This window comes from Leptopilina heterotoma, unplaced genomic scaffold (assembly GCF_015476425.1).
Source record: "Leptopilina heterotoma isolate Lh14 unplaced genomic scaffold, ASM1547642v1 Lhet_100, whole genome shotgun sequence".
Taxonomy (NCBI): domain Eukaryota; kingdom Metazoa; phylum Arthropoda; class Insecta; order Hymenoptera; family Figitidae; genus Leptopilina; species Leptopilina heterotoma.
In genome coordinates, this window is record NW_025110814.1 from 1,522,047 (window position 1) to 1,546,471 (window position 24,425).

Below are 24,425 nucleotides of genomic sequence, written 5' to 3' on the forward strand. Positions count from 1 at the left end.
TTTACCTTAATAACTTAAAAAAAACACAGACAGTTACAATTATTATAAAAAATTGAGTTTTTGTATTTAAATAAATGATTTCTAGAAGAAATTTAGGAAAATTATTTTAAATAATTGATTTAGAAATAAAGTTTAGTTGAAAATTGTAGAAAATAACTAAATTCACGTAGGGTTAGGGAACGTTCACAAATTACATAACGCTAATTTTTGAAATATTTGACCCCCCCTCCCCCCATGTAATACACTGTTACATACATTAGTGCCATTTTTCTGCTGTACATAACAAATAGCTAGACCCCCCCTCCCCTTTATAATGTTACGTAATTTTTGAACGCTCCCTTATAATTATAATTTTTAGAAATTATTAAAATATTCATAAATTTTACTTATTATCCATAAACTTTCATATTTTCCTATAAAAAGAATTTTTTCAGGGAAAATAATATTAATGTTAGTAAATTGTCAGGGAAATTGATAAACTGAAAATTGTGACCACCCTGGTACAGTTTTAATTATTTAATTGAATCGTTACCGTCTTTAGTTGTTTTATTACAAAATATTTTGTTATATTATATAATTATAACTATTTATAAAATAAATTTATTAACAAAAGATTGTTAAATTTTTTCTTTGTTTAATTAATCATTTTTTATTGATATATTTATGGCTTCCGAAAATATTTAATTAAAATAAATTTAATATGTATCTAGGAGGATGGGACAAGGATAGTTAGGTAAGACCTTTTCGGATCTACACCGAAAAAAATCTCAATAGTATTATTAACTATGACCCTATTGTTAATCTTAACCTAGTAAAAGTAATAAGGATTCCTAATCATTATGGTTAGGATCGCTAGGTTGATTCAACAAATTCAAGCCTGGCAAAAAAAACCCTGCAAATCCTAGTCAAATTGACTAGGATTTTAGTAATTTTGCCTATTTCCATAATGCGCATGCGTCTGCTTCTGTTCTGACAGTGTTTACCTCTATATCTTTCGCGTCATTTATCGTGATTTCGTAAAACGATTTTTTATCATTACTCGCGTCTATTTTTTGTACATAAATAAAAAAGACATGGAGTGGAAAGGTCGAATGTATCGAAAAGTATCGAAATAAAGAATGGGCAATGAGAATGTAAAATCTTAATAGGGACCGTCCATAAATTACGTAACACGTTTTTAGTGAAATTTTGAACCCCCCCTCCCCCTATGTAACAAGTTGTAACAAAATCGTTTTACACCCCCCCTCCTTATCAATGTTACGTAATTTTTAAAAATATTTTTTTACTAACGTTTTTCGAAACAAATTTGTTTATTACTGTTATTTTTAGTATTTATATCGTACAATAGCAATACAAAATTAAGTTAAATATAAAAAACATTTAGAGGAATAATTTTATTAATCATACTGAACAACCAAAAATATAACATTGATTTTTTAACAATAAAAATTGTATATTATTCCCAAGAATCGGTTCGCGAAATGATTCGATTTTTACTTATATTGAAGTGGCGGCAAGGGACAGCTTTTCAAAAATATATCCATTATAGAGAGATTAAGTTCCTTATAAATATTACGTAACAATGATGATTAACCCCCCCCCCCCTCCCATGTAACATATGATAACATTTTCTCGAACCCCCCCTCCCCCCTAAACGTGTTACGTAATTTATGGACAGCCCCATAGAAGGGTGTTTTCAAAATTGTTTGGACATGTAAACGTGGCGCTGCAGTCGTATGTTATTTAAAAAGAGCGCGAATATATAAATTTTATTTTTGTTAAGAGAAAATACTCATAATAAATCTTATTTTGCATTGTCAAAAAAAAACGTCAACATTTCAAATATAAATAAGCAAATTGTTAACTGAAAAAATTTGAATATTATAATTAATATTATTATTAATGAAATAATGGACTTGGACAATGGACATATAAAAACTAGCACCGTAGACGGCCGCTTGCGGCCGTCGGAGGAGCTAGTGTACATAAAATGGAGTTCTTACATACATCAAAATTGCTGGTTTCTCGGAACCTCTGCACTGAAAAAAAAGTGCTGTTGAATCAAATATCTCCATGCTATTGAATTCCCCGTCATTGATTCAATGACACATTTATTAATCTGATACCGGTCACTGTGAGGAGGTGAGTGACTGGCTCAAAGGTGCGAGAGAAGCACAAAAAATAATATTAAGGACCTTAGCGGCAGTAGTTGACAGAGCCGATCGGTGACGTCGACCTCGAATCCAAGCAGGGTTCTGAGAGACGAGGACCCGTTCTACTCCAGGTGTCGGGTACTTGAACCTAAGCAAGGTTCGAAGTACTGTCCCCTGGAGCCGGTTGTCAATGCTTGATAGTGCGAGAGAAGAAGCTCCGTTACCTCAAGGGCTACGTTCCCCTTGACCCAGAAGGTCCCGAGTGTGGGCCTTAAGTTGTCACGGAAAAAACGTTAACCCTCGGGGTGGTGCAGAAGGTCACGAGGCCTTAAGACACCAGAGTTACTCCTCTTCTTTGTGTGGAATGTTTTCGAACCCAAAATATTCTTTCGTAAAATAATTGACAATTTATCCTTAAAAGGACTAATTGTCAATGTGAAATTTGTTTGCGTTATTTGTCCTGAAAAGGACAGGTTGGTAAATATGGTGAGGTTCCGCAGCCAGCGGAATAGAGAAGAGACGGCGTTTCCAAATTCCAAAATAAAATATTTATTCCAAATATTTCCCTGAGGAGGATGGCAGGCAGTTGACGGTATGTAGGCGACGAGGTGGCAGGCGAGGCGTCGTTGTTGAAGTGGCGGCGTGGCAGCGGCTGAGAGCGTCACTCGGCAGAGTGACAGTTGGCTGGCGAGAGCGCGGCGTCAGCGACGCCAGCGCAGGTGTCCGTGTCTCTCGTGTGAGAGACGTGTTGCTCCGTCGAAGTCTGGCGAGGTAAGAGAGTGAGTCAGGGAAAATGCGCGGTATTTATGCTCCTCTGCTGAGTCGCATCCGCGACATCCCTTCCACCTTGGCAAGAGCCAATCAGCGCGTGAGTTGCCCCCACCCGTTCCGCGCAAGCGCGGTACGGTTGAGGTTTCAAGAGCGAGAGTTAGTCGAGCGGGAGACACAGGGCGAGTCAGACGTGTCTTCCGACTCTCTCGTAAAGGCGACGCACCATGCCAGTTTGCCTTTACCGTCAACTTTGTACCGTACCTCCGGTACAAAAAATCTAAATTAAGGCTAAATAAAAATAAATGAATTTACTTTTATAATATTCTTTAATGTCATATTCAGTATTCTATCTAATATATTGTAAAAATATATTAGACGGAATTATAATATACATTAAATAATATTATGTGAGATAAAGAAGCAAAATTTATTATTTCCTCACGCACGAGAAGTGAGTGTAAAAATAACACTTTAAAGGAATTTTCAAAGTTTATTAATATTTGATTAATTTTGCAATGAATTGCAAAATTGTCTCAAATATTAAAACTTGAAAAGTAACCAACTATAACAAATCGAAAAGTATATTGCTTAAAATGAAAAAATGAAACTGTTTAAATTAAAAGTACGGTACTGTAGAATTAATGATATTGTGCAAATTGTTTCTATAGTTCATCTATACATAGCAACAGAATAATTTATTGCTTCTTTGACATTATTCATTTGAAGCATCTAATAGATAAATTTGAAGAAAATGCATGTAAATTTAAATCAAATGAAAAATTGTTTGCTCTAAAGAAGCGCGCTCTGAAAACGAAAGCATATGCTTTCGTTTCAATGAGTGGTGCTATTGCGGACTGCCTATAGCATATGCTATAAAAATAAGAACACTATGTTTTGAGACATTGACAGGTACTAAATTTATTGAAATACTTACCCACATATATTTATATGTTTATTAAACCTGTCGTTTTTGAGATTCCAATATAAAAAAGTATTATTTAAATTCTTTTAATTAATTAATGACTAGTTAAATATAAATTCCCTTATATACGCGAAAAATCTCGAGCACGGTATTTAACCACAAAGTAAGTGCCCAACGTTGAGAAGCGGATGTATTACATTGCAGCGCGGCGGTTCTCGTCTATCACGGAAGTTAAGCGTCGTTGGTCGCGGTTACTAAATGGATGGGTGACCGCTTGGGAATAGCCGTATTTTTCTGACTAAAAAAGATAAGTGTGTTTGAATGTGTATGTGTGTGTGTGTTTAGCCGTTGGAAAAAATGAAAATAATAATAAAGATGTATATGTTAGTGTGAAAAATTGAAAAAAAGATGTGTATAAAAAGTGTTGTGTTAAAGGTGTGAGAATTAATTATAGTATATAAAAAACATGTGAACAAAAATTCCCTTTTTTCAATTTATCGTTGGTATATATTTAACCACATAAAAGAATTGAATTAACAGTATGGTGTTATTCAATCGATAGCAACAACTAAAAAAATTAAGAGTACAAATTTTTGAATCATAAAAATGATGCTTCTAAATTTAAAAGTTATAGTCATTGACTCAAAAGCATATACTGTTAAATTAAAAAATTTTGTTTATTGATTCAAAAGGATTCACCTTCGAATTAACATAGTATGCTGTCAATTTGAGAAATATGCTTTTGTTTCAAAGAAAGTGATACTATCGAATCATTAGAATCGGTGCTTTCAAAACAACAGCATATACGTTAGGCAGCCCGTTATGACACTATTCAATGAATCAAACCCATATGTCATTGATTCAACAGCATTTTTTTCTCCGTGTGGAAATATAGATAGTCCACGTTTTAGAAAGTAAACTATTTAATTATATTAGTCAATTCTTTCAGATTTTTTTGGTTAGGTTTCAATATAAATCGTCGAAATTTTTACACACGTGGTGACAACATTTTACTATTTTAATCGCGAAGTGTGTTTGAAAATTTACCTTTGCAATAATTTGTGTATTTAAATTTATTTTCATTTAAATGGCATAAATAATTAAAAATAAATAGTTTTTGACAAGTGTATAAAATTGTGTACTTGAAATGTATAAAACATCATCTGATTAAGTATTGTATTTTGACTCGAAAATCTAGTGTCTATTAAAAAATTAAAATACCAAGTCGTGTTTAGTGTAGTAGTTATCGTTCCGGGTTTCAAAGTGCGTATTCGTTAGGTTCAGGTGTTCGCGTCCCCCCTGCGTCAAATATTTATTTCATAAGTTTAAATTAATTCCAAGGAATATAAATACAAAGTCAAATATAAATATGTTCAAATACAATAATTAATTTTTTTCTTTTTTCTTTTAATTAGTTTTTCTCTTTTATTTGATAATAAGAATTTGATTAGCAATTTCAAATAATTATGATACACAGTGTAAATCTAATATTATTCTCCCCCAACGGGAAGTTGCCAATGTTAACGATTGGTTCAATAATGGGCCATGCTTGGTACCCAATGGTTTTTTCTTGGCAAAACAATTGGCAACCATCATTGGACCACCAATGGTTTAAACTTGGGATGATCACGCTACTGCCAATGATCGGTAGCCAAGCATCGGGCCAATATTAGTTGCCAAGGAATTGCCAAGGAAACAAAATCGATTTTCAAAAGCTTGATTTTTTATTGGCAGCCAACAAAAAACCAAGGTTTTGAAAATTGATTTTTTTAAATTATTAATTAAAATATATTTTTCAAAAATTTATTTAAAAAAAAAATATTTTTCAAAAATATATATTTTTTTTTAAATTGATAGAACATATTAATTTAATTTTTCACCTCTGGTAGAACAAAGATGAAAGACTGATAAATTCCCTCACTTTATATCTTACAGTGGAGGGATAACTGTGAATGTCTTTGCGAGAGAGGAGCAGGTACTTATATAGAGCCAGTGAAACAGGTCACAAGCGAGAAAAAATCACTAGCATGCACTCTGGCGGCGCTTGTCGGAACTGTTTTCTGGCGCGCATGCATATCCTGACGTTATCGACACAGCGCTTGGCAACCAACGTTGCGCCACTTCCGACAAGCGCCGCCAGAGTGCATGCTAGTGATTTCTTCTCGCTTGTGACCTGTTTCACTGGCTCTATATAAGTACCTGCTCCTCTCTCGCAAAGACATTCACAGTTATCCCTCCACTGTAAGATATAAAGTGAGGGAATTTATCAGTCTTTCATCTTTGTTTTACCAGAGGTGACAAATTAAATTAATATGTTCTATTAATTTAAAAAAATATATATTTTTAAAAATAAATTTTTGAAAAATATATTTTTTAAAAATAAATTTTAATTAATAATTAAAAAAACCAATTTTTAAAACCTTGGTTTTTTGTTGGCTGCCAATAAAAAATCAAGCTTTTGAAAATCGATTTTGTTTCCTTGGCAATTCCTTGGCAACTAATATTGGCCCGATGCTTGGCTACCGATCATTGGCAGTAGCGTGATCATCCCAAGTTTAAACCATTGGTGGTCCAATGATGGTTGCCATTAATGTTCCAATAATGGAACGGAGTTCGCCAAGCATGGCCCATTATTGAACCAATCGTTTACTTCCCATTGGGCCTAGTCAATTTGACTATTTTTTCCTGATTGCATCGACTAATTTTCCTGGTCACTTTAACTATGCTTGAATTTTATTACTTTGACTAGGATTCTATAGTTGGCTCCTCTCGTAACTAGGAAACCTTGTCAATTCCTGGTATACGGGTCCTAGGCATTTTTTTCGGTGTAGCGGCCAAACTTGAATATGTATCTGCAAACGAAAAGTATTTTTGGAAAGCATGGTTATTTGGCTATAATTTTGCTACCCATTATTTTACTGTATCCCTATGAGATACGAATGAAAAAGTAAACAAAATTTTTTAACTTTCCTTGCCCCAGCACCGTGGCAAAGATAGTTAAAGAATCCGAATGTTATAAAAAATCAGTAGATTTTCGCTCTCTTTATTTTATTAGATTCAGACTATTCAATATTGATATCTAAAGTATTAACGATATGTTTTGAACATTTTCTGAATTTTAATTATTGCATTGAAATTCGTCTGAACTTAAATCTCAGTTTTAACCAATTTTCTTCAGACAACTACCAATGTCTTGGTCAATAATAGCTTTGTTTTCCGTATATAATTACGCACTATTATGTATATCAGCCTAAAAAGAACAATTAAACATTTTTTTATAATTTACAGTCGCATTAGCAGGATTGTACCGTACCATATAAAAACATGTGTTTTTAGGATTCCGTACCCGGTAGGAACCCTATTAAAACGGTTACGAAAAATGACCATGTACCCCCACCCTAGCGCTCACAGTTTTTCATCTAGAGAGCTAGAAATTGGTACACGTATGTATTTTCACACGTAGATTGCACGAAAAATATAGCGAACGTGATTGGAGTTAATCTTCATAGAGTTTTCCACGAAAAACATCAAATTTTGTCCGTTTTTCGCAAAAAAAAGGCATGTACCCCCCCCCCCCTAAAGCTCACAGTTTTTCACCTAGAAAGATGAAAATTGGTATGCATATGGGCAATTCCACGCAAGATTTACCTATGACCTTGAAAATTCGGTTAAACATATTTTTTTCTCAATCTATATGGAAAAAAAAGAAATACGTGTTTTTTTATTTTTGTTTAATCGCCCAAATTTTCGAGTTATGAATTTTCGAAATTTTGGATTTGTAACTGTAGACATATTTTCAGTAGCTTATAAGTCTGAAAATATTGAGTATAGAAAAAACTTGTCAAGGAGTAAAAGTTTTAGTTTTCTTTCAACTTTTAAGAAATGTAAAAAAAAAATTTTTTTTTTAATTTTTTATTTAAAAAAATTTTTTTTTTATAAACAAATTAATTTTTTTTTAACTTTGGACCCTTTTCTTTTTTATTTTTTTAAAATTTATTTATACCTTATAATATACAGAAGATTTTCCAAAAAGTTTTGGAGTGGGCCGACGCGTTTAATAAGTTGTACAAAATTTTCAAAAATCACGTGCAAGGTGCTCGTGTTCTACGAAACGCCTCACAATGGAATTTTTTTACAATTACTTCTCAAAAAATGTCTACAGACTAAAATTTTTAATCGATTCGAGTATTTTTTGTTTTAAATAAAAGGAGAACAATTTCTGAACATATCCCTCCATGCAAACCTAAGAATCTTCAATTGTTTATAATTTTTTTTTAAATACAAAAAGTTAACAAATTAGTTGTGTAGTTTCCTTTAAAAATGAATGATTATTTTCTTATTTTGCTACTACACATGTCCTAAATTAGATTCAATTAATATAATACATGACCACCAGATAAATAGTAAAACATAAAATAATTTATCTAAACACTTATAAACAATATTAGTTAACAAATAGTTAACTTTGGTTCCTCTCCATAAAAAAACTTTGTTCTTTCATATTCATATTGTACTTTAGGTTCATTTAATGAATACATCTCCCTTTCGTTAAAAAACAATTTTTAATTGTTATAAACAATAATAGTTAACAAATAATGAACTTTGGTTCCTCTGCACCAAAAAGAATTTTTTTCATAGTTTTCATTGAAGTTTATTACAAAGAATATATGTTAAAAAATAGTGAACGTATGAAATAGTTTGTTCAATAACTATAAACAATTTAATATATATATATATAAATTTGTATTAAATGTTTTTTTTCTTTCCTTGTGTTTTTGAAATTAAAATAAAAAAATTAATTAAAATAAAATAAATGCAATTAATATATATTTTACATTAAAATGTTTATTGTTTTATTTTGAGACAAACATTCTTTGCAATAAACTTCAATGAAAACTATGAAAAAAATTCTTTTTGGTGCAGAGGAACCAAAGTTCATTATTTGTTAACTATTATTGTTTATAACAATTAAAAATTGTTTTTTAACGAAAGGGAGATGTATTCATTAAATGAACCTAAAGTACAATATGAATATGAAAGAACAAAGTTTTTTTATGGAGAGGAACCAAAGTTAACTATTTGTTAACTAATATTGTTTATAAGTGTTTAGATAAATTATTTTATGTTTTACTATTTATCTGGTGGTCATGTATTATATTAATTGAATCTAATTTAGGACATGTGTAGTAGCAAAATAAGAAAATAATCATTCATTTTTAAAGGAAACTACACAACTAATTTGTTAACTTTTTGTATTTAAAAAAAAATTATAAACAATTGAAGATTCTTAGGTTTGCATGGAGGGATATGTTCAGAAATTGTTCTCCTTTTATTTAAAACAAAAAATACTCGAATCGATTAAAAATTTTAGTCTGTAGACATTTTTTGAGAAGTAAATTGTAAAAAAATTCCATTGTGAGGCGTTTCGTAGAACACGAGCACCTTGCACGTGATTTTTGAAAATTTTGTACAACTTATTAAACGCGTCGGCCCACTCCAAAACTTTTTGGAAAATCTTCTGTATATTATAAGGTATAAATAAATTTTAAAAAAATAAAAAAGAAAAGGGTCCAAAGTTAAAAAAAAATTAATTTGTTTATAAAAAAAAAATTTTTTTAAATAAAAAATTAAAAAAAAATTTTTTTTTTACATTTCTTAAAAGTTGAAAGAAAACTAAAACTTTTACTCCTTGACAAGTTTTTTCTATACTCAATATTTTCAGACTTATAAGCTACTGAAAATATGTCTACAGTTACAAATCCAAAATTTCGAAAATTCATAACTCGAAAATTTGGGCGATTAAACAAAAATAAAAAAACACGTATTTCTTTTTTTTCCATATAGATTGAGAAAAAAATATGTTTAACCGAATTTTCAAGGTCATAGGTAAATCTTGCGTGGAATTGCCCATATGTATTTTCAAAAATGGATTACAGGAAAACTATAGCGAACATATTTGGTATTGATCTTCATAGTGTTTTCAGCGAAAAACTCAAAAATTTTGAAAATTTAGAAGAAAATGCATGTACCCCCCCCCTGGCGTCCACAGTTTTTTATCTAAAGAGCTGAAAATTGGCATACTTATTCGTTTTTACGCATAGATTACAGGGAAAATATAGCGGAAGCGATTAGAATTTATTTTAATGGTGTTTTCATCGAAAAACTAAAATCTCTTTGCCAGCCCGAAAATTCTTTAACTCTTGCTGTTTCTCTCAATTCTTAATCTAGTGGACTGGCGTTATACATTTTTATTTATTTTTTCGTGTAGATTTCAACAAACATACAGAAAAAATTATTGGAGTTCATCTTCATATTTTTTTTTGCGAAAAACTAAAAATTTTTTTCGTTTTAGAAAAAAAAGTGTGTACCCCCCCTTGGTTTTCACAATTCTTGGCTATAGTTTTGCTTATTTTATGAATTTTCATGTGTCGATTTCAGGAAAAATAGACCGAACATGATTGGATTTTATCTTCATATTTTTTTTAGCAAAAAACTCAAAGTTTTTAAAAATTTCGTCAAAAAAGCGTGTTTTTTACCGTAGCGCCCACAGTTTTTTATCTGAAGAGATTATAATTGGTTATTTATTTATTTTCATCTGTATAGATTACAGAAAAAATACAGCGAAAAATATTGGAATTGATGTTTATATTTTTTCAGCAAAAAAATAGAAGTTTTAAACGTGGGTACGGTACCCTCGGTTTTAGTACGAGTTCTTCTCGCACTTGTCCGGTTTTTTAAAAATAAACTCCTAACTTCGCAAATGGTGGCAGACTGACTTCCAATTTTTACTATCATCTTTTGGTGTTAAGACGCGAAAATATCATGAATGACGCGCTAATTTGAACAAGCCGTAAACAATACAGCCACTAACTATCCTTGCCCCATCCTCCCTTACACAATATTAAAAGTGCATAATTATATAAAATGAAAACAATTGTACAAAATAAAAATAATTACATAACCTTTTTTTTATAAGAATGTTTCAAATTTTTAAAAATTAATTTTTTTCAGGTAACAAAAGCGATTTGGAAGAATCAAGAGAAGTGCAAAAATCGGAGGCAGAAGCGGTTTGCGAATATCTTCCTGAGGTTTTAAATGTTCTGGAAACTTCAGCGAAAGATAATACGAATATTGACTCGATATTTTACTGTCTGGCATCAGAATTAAAGGTTAGTGGAATCAAAAACTTTTTTCAAATATAATTCGATATAATGGACATTTTCGAACCAGAGAGTCAGTTTTATTAGGAAATTTCGACTTTTCGAAAATTAAGGTTTAAAATTTTTTTCAATTTAAAAAGAAAATAATTAAATTATTTCTACTCTTCCAAATTTTACTATAAATAATTAAATATAATTTTTATTTATGAAAATTGGTGAAATAACAATCTTAAGTTGTTTGTTGAATAAGACGAAACGACAAAAAAATTAAAATTTATCATAATTAATCAATGGAGGAAAAAATAAATGAAAATCGAAAAGTTTAAAAACTTTTTTATATTAATAAAATTTCTCTATCAAAATTTTTGAATTTAAAATTAAAATGAGGACTTAAAATTAAAACTACATTGAATTGAATTGAAAACAAAAATAAAAATGGAAAACTAAACTTTGAAATAAAAAATTTAAATTGAAATGAAAACGTAATAAAAAAATAAAAACTTGAAATCAAAACAAAAACTTTAAATTGAAATAGAAAACATGAAATTAAAATAAAATTTTAAAATTAAAAAAACGAAATGTGCAAATTAAAATGAAAACTTAAAATGAAAACGAAAATAATATTTGTTCAATGGTTTAATTGTTAGTTAATTAATTTAAAATTTTACAGAGACGTTACGAGAATCGTCAGATTACTCAAACTGAAAACGACGTCATAAAACTTGGAAGTGGTCGTGAACTTTCAACATGTTCGAGTTGTTCGCATAAAATACTTTAATTTATTTTTGCCAAAAAAATAACTTTTTTTTACAAAAATTAGTTTAATAAGTATCATAATATTCAACTCAAAATTAACTCCTAATTAAAATCTATATATTTTTTTCTAACTAAACGAAAAAAAGTACCTGAATTCGAAAGAAAAAATTAAATTTCAAAAGCGATATAGAGTAGTACCGACAGAAGTGGGCCACACTTTGGTTTCCATGCTTTAGAATATTCAGAAATTAACATTTTTGAACACTTTTTGCGTTTCCCAGTAATATAAGGGGTGAATTAAAGTGGATTGGCACTTTTATGCTCTTAAATTCCAAACCAATTCCGTTTTTGTCCGCAATCTTAATGCATTCCTTTTCTATTGTTAAATTGATAATTTCTATCCAATTCAATTCTCTGTAACCACGTGACCTGAATTTGAGAATCCCCTTTAATGCCTTTTAAAGAATTCAATGTTAATTAAAAGGTATTAACTCCACAACAAATGATTCCCTTAAACGGCATTAAAGTAAATTTAGACTCTGGTCACATGATTACAGAGAATTGAATTAAATAGAAATTATCAATTTAACAATAGAAAAGGAATTCATTAAGATTGCGGACAAAAACGGAATTGGTTTGGAATTTAAGGGCATAAAAGTGCCAATCCACTTTAATTCACCCCTTATTACTGGGTTATTTGTACAGAAAGGGGTTACCTAACTTTAGGCAAACACACATTTAAAAATTTTTAATTTTAACATATTGTTTAACATCGTTATGCAAAAAAAGAGAAATTTGCGATCATGATTTTGTTGACAGAAGTGGGCCACCTAAGTTTTTTATCTAAAATAAATAAAAGGATCAAGCACTATGATTGTTTATGTTAAATGAATAATTTTTTTAACAAATATAGTATTGTAAAACCGAGCAGAAGCAGTGCGTTCCGAAATTTTATTATTTTTAATTTGATTTATAGCATAAAGTAATTTGTCGTAGTCAATGAGTTCATAGCCAGTCGGTTTAGCCTTTCTTGGTGGCATGATTGCTAAAAATTCAAATTAATTCATAGAACCACTTCATTAATTTATACAAAATCACTAAATGTCAAATCAGAACGTCAATGCAGTGGCCCACTTCTGTTTTCAGAAAATGGCCCACTTCTGTCCACAAGCATAATTTGACGAGAAATAACGTGGCCATAACACCTAGCGACAATTTGAAACAGTCCCTTTAAATTTTTTAAAGTTAGGTCTGATACTATAATAAAGGCTACTTGCCCGATTGAATTCTATGAATACCTTATGTAAACAACGATAACTTCTACAATGAGAAAAAAAGAAAAAGTAGATAATTTTTGGCACTAATTGCTGGAGAACACAATTGTACGTCGCACTCTTTAATGACTAACTGAAAATCGACCTTCTGTTGATAACAAAAGAAAAAAAATTTCGGTTGATAGATGTGTCACTTGTAAAACCAAAAGCGGCGGGTGGCCCACTTCTTTCAATGCTACTCTACTATAATTTTGCTTTAACTTATTATAAAAGAAGGAGAATTCAAGGAAAAAAAAGTCTGAAAGCATTTTTTATTTTTCTATTTATTTAAAGAAAATGACAAATATTCGTTTTTGTAAGGGAAATATTTTTTTTTGTATAATTAACGAATTATAATAATTTTAGATTTATGTGGCACAATATTAATGTGCAGTTTTCTTCTGTGTGTGTCCTTGATCGAAAGTGCCTTCGACTTAATTTAAAAAAACAAAATAGCATTAATGTAATTTTTTCAACAAAAAATTTTATTACTCGATAGATAGAAAATAATTTTCATAATAAATTCTTTTTATTTATTTACAATTTTATGTTCAGCAAAGAATTTAAATTTTCCAGAAATGACCTCTTTTTATTGATTAAAATTCAAATCATAAAATAGAATTTAAATTGTAAAACGTGGAGAATTTGCAATATTTAAAAATGAGATATAATTGCAAAAAAGAAAAATTTGAATATATCTGAAATTTAAATGAAATATTTTTTGACATTGAATTCGTAAATAATTTTAATTTACACTACTACTAACTTTGCAATTAGAAAATTTATTTTATCTAATCAAATCAAAAGTTAAAAAAAAGAAAAACATTTATTTTGTTTGAATTTAATATAAATTCAAAGTTATTAAGAAATTCTATTGTTCTTGAAGTTTTTTTATTGACAGTAAAAAAACGTGAAATGAACAGAATGTTAAAAGAAAATATTCGATTAAATAAAAAAGAAAAAAATATTTCAATAAAATTAAAAAAAATATATTTTTATTATAAAATTAATAATTTATTTATTGAATATATTGTTTATAATAATTATTCAATTTTTAACTATTGAATGTAATTTATTTTTTATAAAAGAAAGCAAAATTTAATTATTATTTTAATAATTTATATATTAAGTTTGAAAATTAATGCAACTAAATTAATTGATTTAAATTAATAAATTAATTTTCTATTATAATATATTAAAACACGACTATTAATTATTTAAACAAATTAAGTTATAAATTATTGAAAAAGGGTTAAAATTTTAAAAAAGGGACAAAAAGCATGAAAGTAGATCCCTTATCTTACCTTGTTTAATGGCACATGTGCAAGAATGAAAGTTTTTGGTTAGGTTTTTATCTAAAAAGATAGCATGAAAAATCGTTTCAAATATTATAAAATTAAATGTAAAATAAATATTTTACAATAAATAGGGTAGAGTGGGATTAAAAAGTCATGTTGAAAAAAAGCTATTTGGCTTTTATTTTAAATTAAGACGCAACTTTTGATTCTAGTTCGGATGTCGTATCAATAATATTATAGTAGTTATTGGAATTTTTAATTTTGAGCTGGCTTATTTCGATGACTATAAATTGAAAGCAGGTAAACTTAACATAAAATACCATTTTTCCTGCTAAAAATGTTTTTAAATTATTTATTTGTCATGTGAATAAAAGAAAAATATAATTGCGAGCAAGCAAGCAACAGTTGTTTCTATGCATCAGCTGTTTCACTATCGCGCATGCGTTATTAGAGAAAGAAAGAAAAGGGGTCTACTTTAGTACTTTTCGTATGGCTGTCTCCGTCTATGCGCCTAAAAAACATTTTGGTCGCTTGCGCACTCTATTCTAATAACTATGGTTTTTTAAATTCTTAACATTATTTTGATCGTTATCAATGTGGATCTGTATAAAAATATGACACGTTATTTTGAAAATTATTATAATATTGTAAATAGTGAGTATGATAATTTCCAACATTTTGTCACAATTTGGAAATTGTTTTTTTATGCCTCGTGCATCATTTTCATATTGACGATGATGACGAAAATGTACTTCAATAAACTGGTCTATTTTTAAAAAATAAATTTACTATTCTGAAAATTAATGCGCAAAAAATAACGTTTAAATGCTCCTTCTTCTGAATAGATTTTTTTTCGTTTTTAACTAGAATAGGAAAAGTAAATAATATTAATAATAATAATTAATAGGCAAGGAAAGATTAGTTTTTCTGAAAGAAAATTTTATAAGAAAAAAAAAAGGTTTGGAGTATTTAAAAATTTAGGAAAAGAAAGCGCGAGGTTGACTTGAATGGTAGGTAAAGTACTTGACTCTAAGGAGGCGGAGCATTACGGCCGGAGTGGATCAATGAGAGGAAGAAAGAGAAACTGCGATTTCTCTCTCGCTCTCATTGCCCCACTCGACGCTGACGCTCCGCCTCTTCTTGATTAAGCGGAGTGGGGACAATAAGAGTGAGAGAGAAATCGCAGTTTCTCTCTCTTATTCCTCTCATTGCCTCACTCCGCTTCTTCTTAGTTAAATACCTTGAGAATCAATCAAAGCTAGAATGCGATATAAATAAATGAGCCTCCGGAAAGTATAACCACACATAAAATTCTGATGCCCATTGAATTAGCATGGCGGTCAGAATTTTATGTGTGGTTATACTTTCCGGAGGCTAAAATATTATAAATTTTATAAAATATAAATTATATAATAAAAAATTTAACAACAAGAAATTAATTGCATTAATTAATAAACAATTAATATTAAAAAATACTACATTATTCGAAGAATTTAAATAAAAATGTAGTAGAAAATTATATTATTTATTATTATAGTTAAAATTATTATTGTTATTATTGTTAATATATTATATTTTTGTGATTTATATATAAGAATAGATTTAAAATAGCAAAATAATAGTCGGGAATATATTTCGAATATCAATTTTCGTTAATGAATATATGTTTATTTACTCTCCCTGCAATAGGCAGGGTTCGAGACTCCCAAGTACATACACAAGTCAGCTTATTCTTATACAAAATTACTTAAACTAAAACGCCTCTCATATCCCACATCAACAAAACTTAACCTAATCGCAACTAAAACCTATTCGCATCTCACTCATCCTCTCAAAATTTGCCAGTGCCAGGGCTTCCGTTTCCAGTTCCCTTTGTCCATACTGACTGACTCCCCATTATCGTCCCACCCCTTTAAATTTCTTAAATCCTTAACCACAAACTTCATTCTCCAACCATTCCGTCTCACGATTTCATCCTAACCTTTTACTACCAAAATCCCAACCAACTTACAATCAAACTATCCTTCAATTCTCTCCATTCACCCGATCATTCATTCCAACCTCAAACACTCCTCCATTACCTTCTTTCACACACCATTTTACCCCATTCACCCACACACATTCCCTACCCATTCTTACTTCATTTCCATTCATTCTTTCCAACCATGCCTTCTCCCCCAGCAACCATCTTATTCTTCTCTCCCTCCACGTTCTGTCCTCATCAATTCTCTCAACACATCCTTTCAACCTCATCACCTCCTCCTTCTCCTCCTCACTTCCCAGTTCTACTAACCATATCTTCGGCATCCCATTCGCATCCATACTCATCACCAATTTTCGTTAATGAATAATATTTGGAAATATTTGTCAAATTTTATTCGGAAAAGGAAAAATATTGGAAGTGTTATTGTGAAGAAAATTTGCATAACAAGGGAATTTTATTGCTTGGAATTGAGGCAAGACAATAACATTTTCCTCTCTCTCTCTTTCTTTGTATTTGACATTCTCTGTTTATAGAAAAACTGCGAAGTCAGATTAAGTCCACAATATATAAAACTTTGGAGTATAGTATTATAATCTTAATGACTTTGACGTCAGGCTACGATCGCTGCGCATGACAGTAATGACGTCATCATACACACAGGTCTATAGTAGTAAGGCTGGAGTCCCATGGCAGCGTTTTGCGTTGCGTTTTGTAACTATAGGCCATGAGTGCAAATATAGCAAACATATATCTCCATATCTCTCACACTCATTGCCTAGTTACAAAACGCAACGCAAAACGCTGCCATGGGACTCCACCCTAATGGTACGGATTACTACTTTTTCGATTTCTACGAGTAATATTTACAACATATCGAATGTTAAAAGTAATACAAAATTTAATGAAAGTTACAATGACGATGTAAAAATTAAAATTCTTAAAGCAATTTTTAAAAGTGGCTACTGTAATAATTGCTATTAGTAATTTTTACTATCAGAAATAGTAATATTTACTTCATGCGAAGTACATTTTACAATGAATAGTAATTTTTAATTTAAAATGTAATTATTACTATTCCATAGAAACTTTTACTAGAAACTCAGCCTCATTTTTCTCCGTGCAGGTATATAGAATGTAAGAAAGTAAACAAAGGGGGCATGGTCTCCAGAAAATATAATAAAAAGTGCGATTTTTAATTTAAATAAAATTTTGGACTCTCAGTTTTAATTCTGCATTGGTCATTGTCGAAGGTCGACATAGAGGAGGAGTGGTGTAGAAAAGTAGAAAAGAAAGGAAAGTATGGAGACCGCTATACCTTATTCATTCCCACTTTCTCAACTTCAGCATGCGCTAGAAAGACCTGAGCAAAAGTGAAGCGTCGTGTTTTTTTTCGTTTTCTCATTTTAGACCAAAAACCACGTGCTCGAAAAAAATTTCTTCTCTGTAAGTAAAAGGAAAAAAATTTCTTATGAAAAACACAAGGTCTTTTGTAGAATATACGAATAGGTTAAGTTGTGCTTTAAACAGGCGAGTTTAGTTAGTTAGTATCCACAAACTCAGCCGTTTGTGGATACTACAAGCGTGGCTCATAGATGGCGCAGGAAATCCTGTAAATTTTAGAAGAAATTTTTTTCCGTGTAAGAAAAATTTGATAAATTTGTTAATTTATTTACTTATATTTCAAATTTATTTTTTAGTATTTTATTTTAGTCAAGGTTTTAGTAATGATTTATTTCATCAATTTGTTTAATAATTATTTCTTTGATTAATTTATTTAATAATTGTTTCATTAATTTAATTCGACAACGTGTTCGATAAAAATGTTTTCTCTGTTGTAACTAATTAAATTTTAATAAGTTTATAAATTTACTTACTCAGATTTTCAATTCCTTTTTAACATTTTATTTCAATAATTATTTATTTCAACAATATTTATTTATTTAATTTTTTTTTGTTATTTAATTCAACCACATGCTCGAAAAAAATTGTATTCCCTCTGTAAATAATCAATAATTTTTGTTTATTAATTTATTGACTACTTTTATAATTAATTTTTAATATTTATTTATTTATTTATTTCACTTGTGTACAACACATATAAATGTGATTACAAGGGAGTTGCGCAGTATAAAAAAGAAGAAAAAGAAGACGCGTCAAGGGAACAGTCAAGCATTACTATAGGGTATACGAGAATCTAAGACTTTAACAAAACAATTAACAAATTTCTTAATTACAAGTGGGTTATTCGATGACAAAACACTTAACCATTTGTCCAGTGAAGAGAGGTTATTACACTCATTCTTTATGATGGCAGCAAATAAATGATCATGAAACTAATATGTGAAACAATGAGTCCTCCTCTAAATAACAAAAAGTGCAAGTTGCATTCGGGTGGAAAGTGAACTTCTTCCGATCGAAAAGAATCCTCGAAACATGTCGATTGAACAGTCTGACTTGACCAAAAAATTTTTTGTAAAAAATTGGTATACGTAATAATAAATAATTTAAAGTACCAGACTGCAAAGAAAGAGATGGAAAAATCACAAGACTCTTAGAAAGTCTCAGACATTCTATGTCTCGATCCTTGATGAAAAGAAGATATTTCCCGAGAACAATTTCACTATCCAAGGGGTTTAAACCTATTTCATTCGAAAGTTCTGTAATGTCACAAGGATCGAAAAAGGTGGATTTAATCTGAGTCATCCAGTTAAATCTGTTTTCCGGATTACTTTTTGCTAAGCTCATTAGGCTCCACAAACACCTTCTTGGGTACCGAGAATTCTCCATTGAAATAATTTTATTCAACCAAGAAAGAATGTTTTTTAGAACCAAATGAGCAAGGTGAACAGACCCCGTCTCCAATCTGACGGCGTATTTAGGAGTACAGATAGGGAGATTCAACAGCCTCTTAAAGAAAGAAAGCTGAACGCTTTCAATTAAGTCCAAGAAGTTCAAACCCCATATCTGACAACAATACATAAGAACTAACCGCGGTGTTAGCAGTACTTATAGCTTTTCTTGCAGCAGGTACACGGAAAGAAAAAGTCCGTCAACCATTAATGGATTAGTATATTACTTTGAGACGGGACTCTTTTTCCGTTGATGGTTACTTAACTTTACTTAACGATTGAAAACGAGTCATGGATTGATTAGAATGCCAGTATGTGACCAATTGTTTTAGATTTAATGCCGAATTGTTATCAATGGCTGTTTGAATGTTTACGAATCATTAGTGAAAGTTTGTGAAACGTTAGTTGACTCGTATTCTAAATCGGCGCTCTTCACTAGCGCATTGTTGCGCAGTGTACCGATGCGCATTTCTTCCGGTTTCTCTATAGTCCATGTGTTTTTGCTGTCTGCTATACATATCCCTATATACTATTATGTGTAATGTGAATATTTAACTTAACTAATAATTTGCAGTTGAATTGCGTTTAGAAATTGACCTCGATAAAAATATATTTTCTTTTATATTTCTCGCTAATTAAAAAGTAGTTATTAGTGCAAAATCATTTCTCACAAGTTGTCAAAAATTTTGTTATTTGGTATATAAGAACAGTTCGCTTCTAAACTTAAAGTGTTATAAGTGTGCGTTTCTACGTGTAGTTATTATAAGTGCGAAAATGTGTTGGTCTAAAGCGTCTAAGAGTGTAAATAAAATATCGGAACTGTGCAACGAAAAAAATGTGTTCATTCTGTACCAAATAGTGTCTAAAATTAGGGATAATTCTGAAAGAAGTTGAATTTTTTGAATGCTTTTGATAGTCATACAAAATTTAATAGACAGTTTTCTAAATTTTAGTGAACGAGTTTTATATATTGATGACAGTTTTCTAAATTTTAGCAAGCAACTCGTCACTGATTGTGACTCAAAGTATGTTATCCATTCAATGATTTTGTGTCCCGTCTCAAAGTAATATACTAGTCTATTAATGATTGACGGACTTTTTCTTCCCGTGTAAAAACGAACAAGAATTGTGAAAGGTTATACCAAGATAGACATATTCCTTCACCACCCCAATGCAACTATCATCGAATTTAAATGATTTAAATTTCTTCGACCTTGAATTACCCGATTTGGTAAAGATCACTATTTTAGTTTTTTCGGTATTTACAATCATCTTATTCTGAGTACAATAATACAACAACACATTCAACTTCTTACTCAATTCCCAAGGAGAGTCAGCTAATAAAACATAATCATCAGCATATCCAAGCATAAGGATCTCTGATGATTTATCAATAGAAATACCCCTACATCCGTGATCAATAAAATAGTTCTCAATATCCGAGATGAATAATAAAAATTCTAATGGGCTCAAAATTTCACCCTAAAGTACCCTCTGCGTAACTTTTACATTTTGAGTCGATCCTTCGTTTGTTGTGATACATGTGTAGGCTTTTGAGTAAAAATCTCTAAGAATATTAATCATTTTAGTACTTAAATCTAGGGAGTATAATTTATTCCATAAAAGCTGGTGGGAGATGGATGGAAAAGCCCCCCTTAAAATCGATAAACGCAGCATAAACCACTGCGCCCGGATTATTTAAATGTATTTGTAAAATAGACATGAGGTTAAACAAGTTGTTTAGACAACTTCTGCCCTTTCTGAAACCCGCCTGAGATTCCGGAATCAGATTCAAACCTTCGGCCCATGAAATAAGCCGTTCACTTAATATTTGGGTAAAAATTTTAGCCAAACTGTTTGGCTAAAGTTTTTTTTTCAGGGTGGCCACCGGACCTTGAAACGTTGAAAACCTTGAAATGGACGTGAATTTTGTCAAACTTTGAAAAAACCGTGAATTGGACGTGAATTTTTTAAAAACCTTGAATTTTAGTATTATATGTTATTATACACTGAGAGAAATGGATAGTCAGATTTTGATGTTAAAAAGATGATGTTACACGATACTATCATTATGCTACTGCCAACCATCACAGATGCTAAAAAAAATAAAGTTATGCTACCCCGTACTACCAAGATGTTACTCCTGATGATATTGATGGTAACGGTGACTATCTAGATAGCTGTCCGTGTTAATTCCATACATTTATTTTAATGTATGGTTCTGATGTAATCAAACTTTATTTGTTAATTATCAGAAAGGTTAAATGAAATAAAAAACAATTAGAGAAATTCACTCTAATTTCAAACTGTATTTTTGGATAATATCAATGTTACAACTGGTTGTGTGTGAAGTTTTAATTTCGCGGTGTGTGTAATGTAGAAAGGAATTATCCTTTGCTTACAAGGTTCAAATTGTATCTGACGTTTTTTCGAAAAAGTTTTTAGAAGTGAGGTATTGGGGATGAGAGGGATATGCCAAATTTGGCAAAGGAGGGATTGGTTTGTCTATGATTGGTTACTTATAGGAAAAACCCAAAAAGGCGGAGGTACAGAAAATGCATAAGGTTCGTGTGTATGTGTGAGTAATTACAACGACGAGTTATTGTTATGCTTGAACAATGGTCCTAATCCTAAAGGGATAGATGGTCCATGCTTGGCCTAATAAAACAGTTTTATGATAGCTTTTTTCTAAATTACCACTCGACAATTTAGACTAGCAAATTACGGTTCTTAGAAAAATACAAGGTTTGAAATGAATTTTTCATACTTTAAAGAAAATGTATAATATTCAATGCAAAGGATAATCCGAGAATTTATTTTAGTGTTGTAAATTTTGAGTTTTTGTTCGCTAAAATTTTGAGTTTGTTAATTTTGTGGATGTAATATAAATTATATTAATAAAATATAAATATAATATAAAATCAAATAAATAATTTTAAATTGTGATTTTAAATTAAATTGTTGCGACGCAACAGTCCGTATTTGTAGCATTAAAGATGGTCACCCTAACCACAATTATGTTACCCACTACTATAAATTTCTCTCCGTGTAAAACCAAAAAAAAAATTTTATTAAAAAGGTGGTTTATGTACATTAACCAGTTCTGGGGCAAATTCTTAAAAAAACTATAATCTACTCCATCGATACGGGGGGCTTTTCCATTCTTACAAATTAGACAAACCTTTTGTAATTTCATCTAAAGTTATCGCGTCGTCAAGCATGCGGGAATAGATCGTTTTAAAATGTGTGAAGCTAAAACATGTTTAGGCTGAGGGTAACTCTTTTGTAAAAAACATTGCCAAGTATCAATATCAACGTTGCATTGATTAGAACCGTGTGTCCTCGAAGCGTTAATAATTTTCCAAAACTGCGACGGATTTCTACAGTGACTTACTGCCTCAATACGAGAAAGATTTAAATTTTCTTTCTTTGACTTTAAAATTTTACTTAATGCGTTTCTTTGTGTATGATAATTATTCTTTGAAAAATTATTAAAACCATCTGTTCCACAAAATTTTTTAACGTTTCGGAAACACGCTTTTTCGATAGTTTCCATTCTGCATCGTACCAGGGTTTGCGTTTAATGCCACTACTACGAACAGACCTTCTCGACATACGCAACTCAGATGCCACCTCCCTTATATTAATTTTTAATATTTCATTTTAATAATTATTTAATCAATTTATTTAATACCTAATTATTTTTAAAATAAATAAAAATTTAATAATAAAATAAACAAAAATTTAATGATAAATTTTGAATTACAGTCGTGTCTCGTCATTGCAAGATTCGGAGTTGCAAGATTCTCGAAACTGCAAGCTTTTTTAGGGCGGTACCCTCTCGTAATTGCAAGATGACGTCATCTTACGTCATCAACTTTCAGTGCCGACAGTTAGGGAGCAATGAAGGTTCCAAATAAGAGAGGGCGCCCAAAGAGAATATACCTATGCTCATCCCTGGAAATCTAGAAAGTAGGCGTGGTTTAAGTATCTTGCATTTACGAGAGTTGAAGAGTGGGAAATTTTCACGAATCTTGCAATGACGAGACACGACTGTAATTTATTTGATAATTATTTTTTTCATCCTTTTTTTAAATCGATATATTTAATAATACAGTGAGTTCTCGCGAGTCGTTCAAATCTCGAAAATTTTCAAGATCATAAAACTTACGAGTCGTTCAACGCATAAGCCACGCCTCTAAGGCGATTTCAGGGATGTGTGAAACATATTTATCGCCCCGAAAGACAAAATATTCAATGGCTTTGGTCCGTTTAAATTACACAGCACTGAGCACCGGCGCGCGCATACTAGAAATTGAACGACTCGTGAATCGGACACTGATCAGCTGTTGAACGACTCGCGAGAACTCACTGTTATACTTTTTAATATCTAAATTCCTTTATAACTTTAAATATTTTATTTTCTAAATTAAGGAGTATTCACAAAGTAAAAATAATGTGAGAGTCAAATGTAATAAAAAAAAAGTTTTTTATTTTCGGTAATTTTTCGGAAGTGTTTAGAAATTTTTGAATTGAGTGTAAATAATTTTTTTCCTCTTTTTTTTTGTTAACAATTTAGCAAATATTCTTTGAGTGCAACTGCAGATGTTCCTGGGTATAAAGATCGAGTGCAAGAAATCAAAAGTCCACGGTAAGAACTTTTAACATTTTTATAAATAAATTTATATGTATACAAAATTAAAAGAAAGTAATCTAAAGAAATTCAAAAAAATAAAATTAAAAATACATACAAAAAAAATTTTTTAAAAAGGATTTACAAAAAAATAGAAATATTTATTAAATAAGATTAATTAAAAATATTGAAAATATTCGTATTGACGCCTTTTCACTTTTGTGTTTTGGAAAATTTTTTTCAGTTTTAAGACGTGGTTGAAAAAGTGAACAAACTTCTTTTAAATTTTTGACTTGTGAATTGTACCTAACATAATTTTTCAACGGAGGTCGGCTGCTAATTCTATTTATCACAGTAGAGTAGAACGGGGTGAAAAAGCCAAGGATGCAAAAAAGCCATTTGACTTTTAATGAAAAACTGTTAAACCGATTTATCAGCCATTTAGATTATAAATAGGGGAGGATGGGGCAAGGATAGTTAGTTGCTGTTATGCATAGACGGCTTGCTCAAAAATCACGTAATTCATGGGTATATTCGCGTTTTAACACAAAAAGATGATAGTAAAAATTGGAAGGCAATCTGTCAC

General features: G+C 30.4%; 1 protein-coding gene across 2 annotated transcripts in view; it reads left to right on the forward strand.

Moving 5' to 3' along the window:
- LOC122499266 (ras-related protein Rab-43) overlaps nt 1–24,425 on the forward strand; it is a 145,218-nt gene that overhangs the window by 15,272 nt on the left and 105,521 nt on the right. The window contains exons 4-5 of one of the 2 annotated variants that reach the window (XM_043607523.1): nt 10,858–11,015; nt 23,786–23,857. In XM_043607523.1, coding sequence (XP_043463458.1) covers nt 10,858–11,015; nt 23,786–23,827 — 200 coding nt within the window. In that variant the 3' untranslated portion in view covers nt 23,828–23,857. Of the gene's footprint in view, nt 1–10,857; nt 11,016–11,676; nt 13,222–23,785; nt 23,858–24,425 lie in introns of those variants that run through there. The other variant, XM_043607514.1, reaches the window with a different exon arrangement.